The following is a 15,496-nucleotide window of genomic DNA, read 5'->3' on the forward strand; positions in this document are numbered from 1 at the left end:
TTTTCTGTGCTCGTGCTCAGCTGCTGTGCGTAGTGGGTGCTCTTCTTTGGGAAGATTTTTATTAGAATTACTTGTTTTAGAACACAACAACAAATAATTACTCCCAAGTAAAGTTTCCATTGGATTGAGTGCAGTAGTCAAAACATACGTTTGTTTATTTATATTTTAAAGTGAATGTTACAATGGAGGACAAGTTAATGCTGGACGATATTTCCAGCACCTTGAGGGAAAGGGTGTTTTTCGCAGCCAGGGATGGAATGTCCCTGACTTTGTACGCTTTGTTGTACGAGAAAACCACTGATGAAATTGACGATCTCCTAAACAGTGTAAGTTTTAGTGTGTAATTTCGTAATGCCTATCTGACACTAATATTAGTTAGCAGGCAGTCAAAAAATAGTGATGAAACCTAACGTGTATAACTAATATCTATTTTTGTCGTGATAAATTTGATGATATCTGATTTTGCGTGTCATGCGGGTGCGTTGTTTAATTATTTTTTGCGTCGTTCTGACATTTGCGTTTCGTTGCCGCAAACTGTTTCGTTCACGCGGTTACCTTGTGTACAAATAATTGAAAAATTATTATGTATACATATGTATTTATTAAATAAACAGTAGAATGCTTTCTATTTGCTAGAGCTGACCTGACCTTTATCAATGTAATCAATCAAGTATTACTACTATTTAAAAAAACCCAACTGTTCTTGGGTTAGTAATTCAATTGATTCCTAGATCCTTTCACAGAATTCTACCATAGCTTTATTTATTGGGTCAACAAACTGGTTACACTCAGTAAACTTTAAATTAGTTTTATAAGATTGCCATATGAAGATTCATATTGCAATAGAAACTAACTTAAAAAAGTGGCTGTGACATACGGACGGGCAGACAGACAGACATGACGAATCTAAAAAGAGCATGTGTAAAGGAAAAGCTGAAGCTATCAAAATTTGACAAGTGAATATAATCCTACTTAATATTATAAACACGAAAGATGTATGGATGTTTGTTACTCTTTTGTGCAAAAATTACGATTTGGCTTGGAATGGAGATAAATTATACTGTGGATTAACACTTAAGCTACTTTTTATCCTGGTAAAACAATGAGTTTCTATAGGATTTTTAAAAACCTATAACCACTGAAACAAAGTCGGGGAGCATCAGCTAGTATTCGAATATGATTCTTTCACCACTCATATAGGTAGACAAACATCTTTATATTTCTTAATTGTTTCAGTAAGTATATTATTTTAAAATATGTACTGAGTTATGCATTTATTTAAATTTTGTTCACACAAATTGATGCTTAGTTATTAAATTTTGTCCTTCAATTAATTATATTATAGTAATTTGTTTTAAATATTGCCAATTATATGGAATGTGAAAGTGTTTGTTTGTCAGTTTGGCCTTTAATCACAGTGGAGCAATGGGTCAACACATTTATTTCTGTGAATATTGTTAAAGACCTAGAGTGTGCCATATGCTATATTTTATTCCAGAAAATCTATATTATGTTCTATGGGAATGGGATATAGTTCTATGTGATTTTTAAAACCTAAATCTACATGGATGAAGTTTTGGACATAATTAAGGACTGATTTTTCAACTGTCTTAACTTAATAATTAACTTTTATCTGTTGAATAAAGATGTATTTACAGATTTCCTATACCAAAGCTGTCAACCCTCTTTATTCCTAAGATAAAAGTTATTTGACGATTGAAAAAACCGCCTTTAGTACTGACTAAGGGCTGTTTTTTTCAATCGTCAAATATTATATTAACATGGGGAAGCATTTTCAATTTTACTCACTGATCTCTTTGTTATCTACTTAGTACCTAATTATTTACCCACAACATAAATGACGCTCACACTTAAGAAGACTAGTCTTTGAATATATTTCTTTTGTCTTAAGTGTGATGTTCAGCTAAATATTGTGCAAATTGAACACAGAATGACCTTGGGAAGAGCTATTTCAATAATTGAAAGTACATAATATTTTTAATATTATGATAATTTTTTTTATCTGAGTTAAGTAACAGTTTAAAGATTGTTATTTTAGTTTTTTGTTGCATCAAAGATTCAAAAATGTTTTTTTATATTATAAACTGGCTGACGCTTTTGACTTCACATGACTTAGGTTTTAAAAATCTCTTCTTGAATATTGAAACCTGTGTAGCTTTAAAATTAGTAAGTATTTTTTTACGGAAAACTGGCAAACTGCAGATAAGTATAGCTATATTAGTTTCTAAAACATGTCTACAAAATTTCATTGACTTTATCTGCTTTATATGCAAATAGAAATGAAACTAGGAACTATGAACTATGTTTGTATGTGTTGATGATTATTTATGTCAACATAAAAATCAGCTATGAGGATTCCAAATACACCCTGATCTGAAAAGAAGCCTGCAATAAATACAGCTGGGTTTTCAAAACTGCATACAAACACAACAAGTTGCTTATTAATAGACGTGAAGGTAAAGTCAATGAAATGTAAAACAACTTTGTGTTTATTTATACCGGGATGCGGATGCTTGTGGTTCAATGACATGCAAAATATTCTATAAACAGAACCACAAACTGATAACAGCTGTCTACCTTGTCCTTGACTTTGATCATTTTATTGATTACTTATTTTAGTTATTATAAAATTAAATCAATTATGTAGGAACTAATTTTTTTATTGGAATTAATATACATATCAGATGTGTTTAGGGTGTTGGTTTATTCTTTGTTCATTTTTTTTTGGCTATTTATTTTGTGTGAAAATTTACTGAAGGCAAAATACAGGCTCTATAAAATATTACAGTGACAAAAAACATGATGAGAAAACCTGTATGCCTGAGAGTTCTCCATAATATTATTCTCAATGCACACTCGGTCAGTATGTGTTAATTATGGTCTAAAACTCTAAAAGCTTCACATTGTGAGAGGAGGCCCATTCTCAGTAGTGGGCCAGCCATGGGTTGATATGATGATAATGATACTACTAACTAATGAAATGAAATGAGTTCATTTACTTCATGTAGGACAGCACATGCCACTTATGAAATATCAAGACTACCACCAGTTCGGAAAGCAGGTTCCACTGAGAAGACCCAGTACCAAACTACTATTACTTACTACTACTAACTCTATCACACCTTTAGAATTATAGAGACCTAACTTAAAAAGTAATGATTTTGAGTTTGAGTGATAAAATGACTTTGGATGACCATTCCCATCAACTCAAAATAGAAATCCATTGTAGCACATAGAAAGAGACAAAAGTCAAATATTATAAAGGCAAAAGTTTGTATGTGTGTGTGTGTGTGTGTATGTTTGTTACTCCTTCACGCAAAAACTACTCGACGGATTGGGCTGAAATTTAGAATGGAGATAGATTATACTCTGAATTAGCACATAGGCTAATTTTTATCCCGGAAAATCAAAGAGTTCCCACGGGATTTTTAAAAAACTATATCCACGCGAACGAAGTCGCGGGCATCAGCTAGTATCTTATACTTCTTGACGGAAATGGTTCTCTAAAGCTATTTTATCACTCAAACTTGAAACCCTTAAATTTTGAATTAGTTCTAAAGGTGCTATATAATAAGTTAATAAAATTTACAGGATGTCTGTTGTGATGGAGTCAAGTGCACACCACTGATCGCTGCAGCCAGGCACGGCAGAGAGGGTGCAGTCAGAATACTCTTGATGAAGTTCCGTCCACCTGTCAGATTGGAAACCGAGGGGACTGTCAAATTTGACGAATATGTTATAGAAGGTCAGTTATAAAATGTTACTAGCTAAGATCCTGCGTGTATTGTGATTTGTGACTACCTTTCCACCTTTTGTACTTTATTAGTACTATGTCAGAAATCCTTATGCAAGTGCTAACAAGAATTATACAAAGTTTCAACTCAACAACAAAATGCAATAGTATGCATAGGTAACAAACATAAAAACTGAGCTTAATTTTCGGATAGTACGCGACGCGTCGGGGAATCGAAAATGTTAGGTAAGAAATTAAGAGCGGATAGTAGACACTTTATGAAAAGATCGCTTTAAAAATTAATGTAATATGGAAACTGACCCTTTCAGTAAAGCTGTAGGTATGGCTCAGAAATGACTAATTTAACTTTATCCGTTTTGACCAATGTGGTATGGAAAAGCTTGTATCCAGGACGGATATAAGATTCTTTTTAGCCTGAAAAATCCAAGAAATGACAGCATTTAAAGAAACCTAAATCCACACGACAAATCCCATGCGTCATTCAGCTAGTCTGCATCAGAAATCGCCGCACTGAAAATGGCGTCGTCAAGAAAAATAATTGCGCTAAGCCTTTGAAGTCATGAATCAAGAATCACGATGTACCCAAACTTTCTTCCTTTAAAAACAAACGTAAATAAACAAAAATAAAAAGAAAAACCATTAACATGTTTATTTCCGCGAAGGAGAGACTTTAAGAGGGCTCTCTCCGTCACTCGTTTCATACAATCGTAGTTCCAATTTCATTTGAATATTAAGCAACCAAAGTTCATGAAATTTTGCAGACATATTTTAGAAACTAATATCTATGTCTGTGGTTTTCCCGATTTCTGTTAAAATATTCGGTTTCAAAGTTACGTGGTCTTAAAAATTTTCATACAAATCTTTGAGCCCCTGTAATTTTAAAACTACATATTTTTAGAAAAATCTAAAACACCACAGACACAGATATTAGTTTCTATAATATGTCCGCAAAATTTCATGGACTTTGGTTGCTTAATATTCAAATGTAATTGGAACTACGATTGTATGAAACGAGTGACGGAGAGAGCCCTGTTAATCTTTATCTAAAGAACGTTGACATTTTACATGTAGTACAGTGAAGTAGGTAGGGATATATATTTTGATGATGTACCTACTCGTACTACCTACGCGTACATTAAACTCGAGAACGACAAGATTTCGTTATTCATGGACCTAAAGTGCTTGTTTTAAAGTCGGGCATCTTCTACTATCACACTAATATTATAAAGGCGAAAGTTTGTGTGTGTGTGTGTGTGTGTGTGTGTGTGTGTGTGTGTGTGTGTGTGTGTGTGTTTGTGTTTGTTACTCCTTCACGCAAAATAATATCCTGGCTTAGCACATCTAAGGCTACTTTTAATCCCGGAAAATCGAAGAGTTCCCACGGGATTTCAAAAACCTAAATCCACGCGGGCGAAGTCGCGGGTAGCGCCTAGTCAATAATAAATAATCAATTCTTAGAGTTCCGTACCCGAAGGGTGCCAACGGAACCCTATTACTAAGTCTCCGCTGACCGTCTGTCTGTCTATCAGCGGGCTGTATCTCATGAGTCATGAACCGTAGGTACGAGACTTGTCACTGAGTGTATTTTTATAGGCGCTATAACAACAAACAGGAAAAGAAACATCTTTGTCTGTGGTTTGCAAAATTTCCATATAGTTAAAAAACCATAGGACTTGTCTACAAAATGACATATAAACTAAACTTTGTATCACACTGTAAGGCGTAAGTTTGTGTGTATGTTTGTTACTCTTTCACGCAAAAGTACTAGACGGATTTGGTTGAAATTTAGAATGGAGATGGATTATACCCTGGATTAGCACAGGTTACTTTTTATCTCGGAAAATTAAAGCGTTCCCTACGGGATTTTTAAAAACCCATATCCTCGGGAAAGTCGCGGGCATCAGCTAGTAATTAAAGAAAACAATACAATGCAAAGATTCAAGAGACGCGCACGTTATGAACTCCGACCCACACGTAAACATAATAGAAAGAAAAAAAGAAAGAAAATACATTTATTTGTTGTTGGTGTCACAGATAAAAACAAAGCATACAAATGTACATTTTCATCTGTGACACCACCCCAAATGGGTGTACAGCTCAGCATTATGTCCCGCATCACATGCATTATGACGCATTAAATGCAGGACGCTGATTTTCAGCTGTGACCCGGGTGACGTCACAGTCACAACAGCTAGTAAATTAAAAAAAAAATGAATATAACTATGATAATATAATAGGTATGCATATACAAAGCTCGAACCTAAAGATGCACAGTACCAATTGTTGAATGAATTACGCAATAATATTGGTATGCATGAAATAAATAAATGACGTTGGGGCCTCTTCGCGCTGCCCTTATGCCAAAGTAAATAAAGTTTAATTTGAGTTGTTATCAAAAAACGTTGCGCCTCAGCACCACGTTATCTCTGCAGCATGCTGATTCGCTAACTCAGTGTTCCACGAAGAATGATAACTACCAAGCATATTTGACAATGGTTGATTCTAAGTTGGCAGTTTGAATGAAATCATTTTAATTAACCCCCGACCCAAAAAGAGGGGTGTTATAAGTTTGACGAGTGTATCTGTGTATCTGTCTGTGGCATCGCAGCTCCTAAACTAATGAACCGATTTTAATTTAGTTTTTTTGTTTGAAAGGTGGCTTGACCGAGAGTGTTCTTAGCTATAATCCAAGAAAATCGGTTCAGCCGTTTGAAAGTTATCAGCTCCTTTCTAGTTACTGTAACCTTCACTTGTCGGGGGTGTTATAAATTTTTAATTTACACTTGTGTCTACGTCGTGCTGGAAGACTCGTTGGCGACCAAGCACTGGCCAGTTCTAAGCTTCAAAGTTTGGAACATCGGCGCAGGGTTGTCTTCTGTCGCTATTTTACAAGATATATTTCGGAGAGTTTACTAAGGAGCTATTCGACCTAGTTCCCCCTCGCCATTTTACAATCGAACCACTAGTCATATAGCCAAGGTCTGCATCCCTACACAGCGATTTGCTTCCCCGTTTCTAATACGCACTGTATGGAATGCCCTTCTGGCTTCCGTTTTTCCCGCTAGCCTATATTATTGGTACCTTCAAAAGAAGAGTGAATAGGTACCTTTTGGGCAGACGCGCTCCACCTTAGGCTGCATCATCTCCTGTTTGGTGCGATTGCAGTCAAGCGCAAGCCCATCCATTAAATTATAAATGCGAAAGTGTGTCTGTCTGTCTGCTACCTTTTCCCGGGGACGGACATAGGCTGCTTTTTATCCCCCAAAAAACCAAAGAGTTCCCGGGATTCCTAAGGACACAACCGCCTAATCGATTTGTATGTTTGGTTCCGAGGTAGCTTGCGTCCCTGTAATTGATATAAGCAATTTTTTTATCCCGGAAAATCAAACAGTTCCCACGGGATTTTTAAAAACCTAAATTCACGCGAACGAAGACGCGGGCTCCTCTAGTTTAGTTATAAAAAAACCTTCAGTGGATTAAAATTAAATGTTCCATGAGCTCGATGGTTATCGTTGGACGCTGAGTTACCTAGCGAATCACTCCGCTGGTGTGCGTTACGCCTTAGAGTACAGAAGCGCGTGGCATGTTATAATTAGCAACCTTCACGTTTGTACACAAAGAAGTAGCGCTGTATGTTGGCTCGCTTGGCCCATATCCAGATCTTTGTTTCCAATGATTTATTCCAATTAATCCGCTTTCAGATACTTTTGGCATTGTTCGTCTGTGAAGACACAGTGACAAAGATATGTAAAACTAGAGATAGGACAAAGCGACGCTAAATACACTGACTACTTTTAGCCTCGATAGCTCAACCGTTGAGGGGCGGACTGAATTCCGAAAGGTCGGCGGTTCAAACCCCCCCGTTGCACAATTGTCGAATCCACTCCTGGCACAAGCTTCTCGCTTATTTGGAGGGGAAAGGGGAGTATTAGTCATGATTAGCATGGCTAATATAAGATATGTAAAACTAGAGATAGGACAAAGCGACGCTAAATACACTGACTACTTTTCGAATTAGATTGCTATCTGGCAATAAAATTGAAGTAGGTTTCACCATCATCATCATTATCACAGCAACCCATTGATCGCCGGCCTACTAATGAGCATGGGTCTCCTTTCAGAATTAGGAGAGCTTAGGGTTAATATAAGGTCTACTACGCTTGCCAAGTCCAGATTGGCGGACTTCTCATGTTTGGATTAAAAAAATATATTACAAAACAGTCCTGAAACCTCGAAAAAATCGGCCTACATACATTTAAAAAAACTGGCTGAATGAAAACCACCTCCTTTTTGGAAGTTGGTTAAAAATACATCGATGCATAAGGTTGCAGCAACGCGGCTCCATAGAGTGAATGCTTGCAGTTCCTTGTATGTATTAAAATTTCTAAGAGTTGCTAAAAGGCTATCGTTGCTCACTGTATGACCTGGACTTTAGTGATTTCTTTGGAGGTCTTAAATTTTTCAGAAAGTAAACAAACGATAATTTTGATGATGTTTATGAGATAAAACAAAGTAATTTCCTGCTTTTCCTGTATACAAAAAAACTTTATTCAAAAGGGGTCATCTTTGTGTATATTTTGTTTGAAATGGGTGAATTAGTCGTAAATAGGTACTTTCCACGGTTTGACGACCTCTGTGACGTAGTGGTCAGAAAGCTCAGCCTTGAAAAAAAAAAAAAACTTCACTTCTACACAAGCTTTATTAAAACCTAGATGATGGCTGCGCCTTTGTCTCCGTGGATTTCAGATTTTGAAAATCCCATGGGAACTGTTTAATTTTCCGGGACCATAAGTAGCATATATCCATCCCCGGGATGCAAGCTATCTCTGTTTTTAGGGTTCCGTACCTCAAAAGGAAAAACGGAACCCTTATAGGATCACTTTGTTGTCTGTCTGTCTGTCAAGAAACCTATAGGGTACTTCCCGTTGACCTAGAATCATGAAATTCGGCAGGTAGGTAAGTCTATAGCACAAGTACAGGAATAAATCTGAAAATTGCGAATTTGTGGTGACATCATTTAAAAAAAAAATGTGTTTCAATTTTCAAAATAAGATAAGTAGGTATACCAAGTGGGGTATCATATGAAAGGGCTTTACCTGTAGATGCATTCTAAAACAAATTTTTATTTATTTTTATGTATAATAGTTTTTGATTTATCGTGCAAAATGTTGGAAAAAATACCCGAGAACGGAACCCTCAGTGTGCGAGTCTCACTCGCACTTGGCCGGTTTTTTACCGAAAAAGCTGCTTTAATTTGCTTTTTGTTTTAATTTACTGTGGTATAAATTAGTCACCAATACTTGTGACTTTCGTCTTTCTTTCACAAAATATCTTAAATTACACACACACATAAGAGTCGATCGGTATTTTTGTTTCGCGCTAAATATTTTGGATTTGTCATGTGCCGAATACAGTCTTGCTGATTCTTGACCCATTTCGATTGTCAATCGCAGGTTGTAATTGCAATCTCACCTGTTGGTGAAGCTAAAAACGTGCTAATCTAAATAAGATTTATATATTTACCTATCTGTTTTCGATATGTATTTAGAATTTAAAAAAATATTTAATAGCAGTTCTTTCAATTTCGACATCTAATGAATTTTTTTAGAGACATTCGGCTTTGGTTGAAACTTCGGCACATTTTGTCTCAAGCCGAAAATTTGGCCGAAGCCAAAGGTAGGTCGAAGCTAAAGGTTTGGTCGGACACTACCAATCAACTAGTAACTATTATAGATAGAGTCCAATCTTCCGCCCTTAAACTTTAAAACTTTAAGGGCGTTTGCAGGAGGTTGCCATAACTCTAAGTGTCTGCCAATGCATGGTGATTTCTGTTACTATTCCGAAGAAAACATAAAAAAATTAACTTTTTAACTTTGACGTAAGATTTTTTACACCTCTATTAGCTGTTATCTCCCAAAGCCACCATGATCCAAACTTCGTAGTCGATGATCGTTCCTCACTGCGCTGGGGAAACTACGCAGGAAAACTTTCATCTTTTATAAAATAACGAAGGTCTGGCAAGTGCTGGCTCTTAGTCCATCTTCTTTCTTTCTTCTCTCTGGGCTGGTTTCCGCACTTAAACGTTTCCGTCTATTGTGCGTGCGTTGCCCCTCCCCGCCTAAGTCTTCACTCCAGCCATCCAAGCTCGCTCCAGAAGCCTAGTAGACCGCCCAGGTTGCTCTTAGTCCATATGCTTGTACTGATTTGTCCTTTTTGTGTTTCCATAGGCGCCACAGCCCTTTGGTGCGCAGCCGGCGCGGGCCACCTAGGTATAGTCAAACGCTTGGTCCGCGCCGGGGCAAACGTCAACCATGCAACCAGAACACTAAGCACGCCCCTCCGCGCCGCCTGCTTCGACGGCAGGCTGGACATAGTGAAGTACCTCGTCCGACACGGCGCGGACATCCACAAGGCTAACAAGTACAACAACACGTGCCTAATGATCGCCGCTTATAAAGGACACTTGGACGTGGTGAGTAAATCTACGTCCATTAGAATATGCTCATTGGCGTAAGAAAGTATTTATTAACAGACGAAATTTTTGTTGAATCCACATAACATTTATCACTTTTTAACCCCCGACCCAAAAAGAGGGGTGTTATAAGTTTGACGTGTGTGTCTGTGTATCTGTCTGTGGCATCATAGCTCCTAAACTAATGAACCGATTTTAATTTAGTTTTTTTTTGTTTGAAAGGTGGCTTGATCGAGAGTGTTCTTAGCTACAATCCAAGAAAATCGGTTCAGCCGTTTGAAAGTTATCAACTCTTTTCTAGTTACTGTAACCTTCACTTGTCGGGGGTGTTATAAATTTTTAATTTACACTTGTTTGTCATAAATACTAGCTTGGAAAAACCAGAGTGGTGCGAGGAAACTATAGCTTGCAAAACGTTGCTTCATTCTATACATTTAAGCTCGAGTCATACTTCAAAAATTATAATAGTAAGTATTTAGATTCAAATGTTTCTCGGCCAAAGGCGCCCATGCGTAATTTATGTAATTCTTTTACATAAATTAAACGTTATAAATTACAATGTCTCTTACCTCATACAATGTTGTTAATGTGGATGACTTTGGTTCATCCAAAGAAACTAGATAAGCGTGTGCGTGTTGACATTACAATTAATATAATTGTGTGATAATAAAATTAATTAATGCAGTTCATTCTTACCCATTCATAAATAGTCGAAGGATCATATCCAAATAATATTGATCTTTTTAGCGATTTATAAATTAAACAATCCTTGAGCTTTTTATAGTAATATAGATTTATCTTTTTAGGTACAATTCCTATTGGACAGCGGCGCGAGAGTGGACGAAAGGGCCTTATGTGGTGCGACGGCATTACATTTTGCTGCAGAATGTGGCCACGCAGCCGTCGTATGTGCACTTATCGAACACAATGCTAAAATACTCACTAATGAAAACGGTACGTATAAAACGATTCGTAGTATACCTGACTCGCTTATTCCTATAGATGAATCCGCTAGAGTGACTGAAAGGGCGTTATGTGGTTCGACAGCAATGCATTTTGCGGCAGAATGTGGCCATGCGGCCGTCGTATGCCCACTTATCGAACACAATGCTAATGAAAATGGTACATATGGAACGACCCTTAACATAAATCTGTCTCATTCACTCCTATCGATTATTGCGCTGGAGTGACTGAAAGGGCGTTATGTGGTGCGACGGCATTACATTTTGTGGCGGATTACGGCCACACGTACTCACTGCACATTCATTGAACACAATGCTAAAATACTCACTAATGAAAATGGTATGTAAAAACCATAGCACCCGTAGCATACCTGCCTCAGTCATTCCTGTAGAATATTCCGCTAGAGTGAGTGAAAGGGCGATATGTGGTGCTGTTTGCGCACTCATCGAACACAATGCTAAAATACACCAATGAAATACCGATCTTATTGCTTGACCTTAAGATTTTAAATACAAGAATAGACTCGTGCTGCCTTGCTCATAGTTTGCGGATGCAAAACATGGCGCGTGGGTAGTAACCATTAACCAATAGAGGACAGACGCGTGCTATGATTGGCTAAGATATTTTCGCGCTATTCAAAAATTAGATTTCTGCGCAGGTACATCGGCGTAACTTATAAGTGGTAGTATTTTAATGTGATTTACCTTACCTTTAAGGTATGACGCCGCTACAGTGCGCTGCGGAACGCGCGCGCGCCTCTGTGGTGGAACTCTTGGCGTCGCGACCCGAGGTCACGCGCATTCAGGCAATAGAGGCCTACGAGTTGCTCGGCGCTTCCTTCGCCAACGACAAGGAGTATTACTGTTTAAGGGTGAGTGACGCCTCTATAATTTTTAGGGTTCCGTTCCACAAAAGGATAAACGGAACCCTTATTTATAGTATCACTTCGTTGTCTGTCTGTCGTGTCTGTCAAGAAACCTATAGGGTAGTTCCTGCTGACCTATAGAATCATTAAATTTGGCAGATAGGTAGGTTTTTAGCACACATAAGGGAAAAATCCGAAACCCGTGAATCTGTGGTTACATCACAAAAAAAAAATAATTAAAATGTGGTCATGAACAAATAATAATTAGTAATAACTATTTTCAAATTTCAAATTAAGGTCCTAAGAGTTGCCGGGCGACTAATCGACCGTGTGTAATGGCTCTTAGCGCACTTAGGGTGTCAAGAGGGGGTGTCAAATCCTTAACTGACTGGAATTTCAAGCTAATTTGGCGGTCTTTTGTACCAGATGGCGTACCAATACCTGCACAGAGCGATGGCGATGCGGTACGACACTCGGTACGGACAGCTGCTCAAGAAGCCCGCAGACCCCATCCCGGCGTATGATAACTGGAGAGAGAGCACCACTATAGAGGTAATATTGTGTGTCTGATAATGGCTGGATGAGGAAGGCTGAGGACCGGGTGTGGTGGCGCTCTTTAGGGAAAGCCTATGTCCAACAGTGGACGTCCCCAGGCTGATGATGATAATGTGTGTCTGAATAGGAGAACGTAGGGTAAAATCGGTACGCTAAGGCAAATCTCTACATAGCATAAAACAAAATCGCTTCCTGCCGTCTTTCCCTATGTACGTTTAGACCTTTTAAACTATGTAGTGGATTTGAATGTGGTTTACATCAATAGATAGAGTGATTCAATAGGAAGGTGTATATTTATAGTTTAATATTGTTTTGTGTTAATTTGTTGAAATATGACAATATATGAACATAAATGAAATGAAATTTGGAAGAAATCAAGCTGACAGAGCTTTCATTGAATCGAAAATGCTGTCTGTCTCTTTCTTTTGAAATAAGTGTAACAATATAATGTATGATGGAATTGTTCTTCTTTGTTAGGGCTACTATAAAATCAGTCCATACTGACACCAAATAATATCAATATTGCACCCATGCAAAGCTGAGGCGGGTCTCTAGTATTTAATATAACAAAAGTTTCAAAAATTATAAATCAACTTTTTTAAATTAGCCCGTTTGTTTTATTAATCACATATTTTGTAATTGAGATAATAAAAATTTTAAATGGCCGCCATGAAAAAAAACGTATTTTATTACGATGGTACGGAGCCCTACGTATGCAAGTCCGATTTGTCCGAGACCTTGGCCGATTTTTAACCTTTAATCGTGTCTTCCGTGTTCCTAGGGATAACTTTAGATGCAAAGCTTCAATGGAACGCCCATATATCAACACTTGCTGGTAAACTCAGCTCTGCTGCTTACGCTGTTAGAAAGATTCGACAGATAACTGATGTGGAAACTGCAAAAATTGTATATTTTGCCTATTTTCACAGTATTATGTCTTACGGAATCTTACTATGGGGTAAAGCGGCAGATATTGGAAAAATTTTCGTATTACAAAAAAGGGCAATACGCGCAATCTATAATTTAAAACCGCGCGATTCCCTACGAGAGAAATTTAAGGAAATAGGTATTCTTACAGTAGCTTCTCAATATATTTACGCTAATATAATTTTTGTACGACAAAACATTCATAGTTACAAAAAAATCGGTGATTTCCACGACCGGCAAACTAGAAACCGTAATAGGCTCGCATATCCTACGCTCCGCCTCAGGAAAGTGGGAAAATCGTTTGTGGGAATGAGTGTAATATTTTATAATAAAATTCCACAATCAATTTTAGACTTGCCTTTACACAAGTTTAAAAAATCTATTAAAAGTATGCTCCTGGAAAAAGCTTATTATACAATCGAAGATTATGTAAATGACAAAAAAGCTTGGATTTGATTCGCTCCAGCAATATACGGCGCTGCAATTGCTTGTATACAGTATGGCATATTATTGTAAATTGTACATTTGAAAAGAGCAACCGCCGAGTTTCTTGCTGGTTCTTCTCGGTAGGAACAGCATTCCGAACCAGTGGTAGATTATTTTGACGATTCAAAAGCACTTGTAAAAGTTTAATTGAATAAAAATAATTTGAATTTGAATTTAATCTTGTTTCTATGTCGTCTAGGATGTGGAGCGTCTCCACGGCAACTCACACGGTTTACATATGGAAGGGCTGACGGTCCGGGAACGCATCTTAGGAAAAACTTGTCCGGATTTACCCCATCCCGTCGTTTTCCGTGGAGCCGTGTTCGCGGACGAGGCGCGCTTTGATAGATGTCTGGCGTTATGGAAACATGCACTGGCTTTGAGGCATCAGAACGAGGTGAGAAAAAAACCGTACTCGGGTATTTTCTCCTCAATAAAAAACTATTATGCATAAAAATAAATAAATATCTATTTTAAAATATTCAGGTAACGCCCTTTCATATGACACCCCACTTGGTATCTTACTTTGAAAATTGAAAATACTGATTTAATTTATTTGTTCATTAACACATTTTGATTTTTTTTTTGTGATGTAACCACAAATTCACGGTTTTCAAATTTTTCCCTTTACTTGTACCTAACTGCCAAATTTCACAATTCTAGGTCAACGTAAAGTACCCTATAGGTTTTCTTGACAGACACAACAGATGAACAGACAGACAACAAAGTAATCCTATGAGGTTTCGTTCCGTTTTCCCTTTTGAGGTACGGAACCCTAAAATCATGATTTTTATTTATTGATATATAAAAAACCCATGATTTTTTAAAATTATTTTCTTTAATATTAATCAATTCTAGCGCCATAAACTACCGCTATACAAAACATCACATTTTATTACCACAGTCCAAGACCCTATTTTAGGTTGGTTCACAGACTGCTGATATTCACACTTTTATTCCAGGTATCCGTGGTCAAAGACTTGCTGAGATTTGCTCAAGTGTTCTCACAAATGATTCACATTGGAATTGAACTGCCACTTGCTCAGGTATGTATAAAGGTTCCTTTGCATATTGGCCCATTGCTTTGTCCAAGTGCCGGCCCATTGCTTTGTCCAAGTGCCGGCCCATTGCTTTGGCCAAGTGCAGGCCAATGTATTCACGCTGAAAATTGCGCCAACATCCTTTGATATTTGTGCGAAAACCCACAAAGCTCTTGAAGAAAGTACAAACTAATCATAGTCTGTATCATCTTTAATATATAAGTAGAAATTATTTTTTTGCAGTATTTTCCTGGAATACATACATTAAAAAAAATTGTTTCAGGTATGTTATGTGTTAGAAGCGTGTTCAGAAGAGTTAAGGAGATGTACGCAGAGGGTGGAGAAACCAAATCCCAACAACCACGATCCAGAAGCTATAATAGTAAGTGTTTATACTATTTTGTGTCTATGTT

General features: G+C 37.4%; 1 protein-coding gene across 4 annotated transcripts in view; it reads left to right on the forward strand.

Annotated features, from left to right (window-relative positions):
- The window catches only part of LOC123875730 (protein fem-1 homolog B-like), a 25,534-nt gene continuing 10,038 nt past the window's right edge, over positions 1-15,496 (forward strand). For all 4 annotated transcript variants that reach the window (XM_045921743.1, XM_045921744.1, XM_045921745.1 and 1 more), the window contains exons 1-9: positions 1-326; positions 3,613-3,766; positions 10,003-10,247; positions 11,054-11,201; positions 11,927-12,081; positions 12,502-12,627; positions 14,243-14,440; positions 15,006-15,089; positions 15,367-15,465. In XM_045921743.1, the coding sequence (XP_045777699.1) occupies positions 183-326; positions 3,613-3,766; positions 10,003-10,247; positions 11,054-11,201; positions 11,927-12,081; positions 12,502-12,627; positions 14,243-14,440; positions 15,006-15,089; positions 15,367-15,465 (1,353 nt within the window). In that variant the 5' untranslated portion in view covers positions 1-182. The remainder of the gene's footprint in view (positions 327-3,612; positions 3,767-10,002; positions 10,248-11,053; positions 11,202-11,926; positions 12,082-12,501; positions 12,628-14,242; positions 14,441-15,005; positions 15,090-15,366; positions 15,466-15,496) is intronic.

Source organism: Maniola jurtina, chromosome 20 (assembly GCF_905333055.1).
Source record: "Maniola jurtina chromosome 20, ilManJurt1.1, whole genome shotgun sequence".
In the NCBI taxonomy this organism is placed as follows: Eukaryota; Metazoa; Arthropoda; class Insecta; order Lepidoptera; family Nymphalidae; genus Maniola; species Maniola jurtina.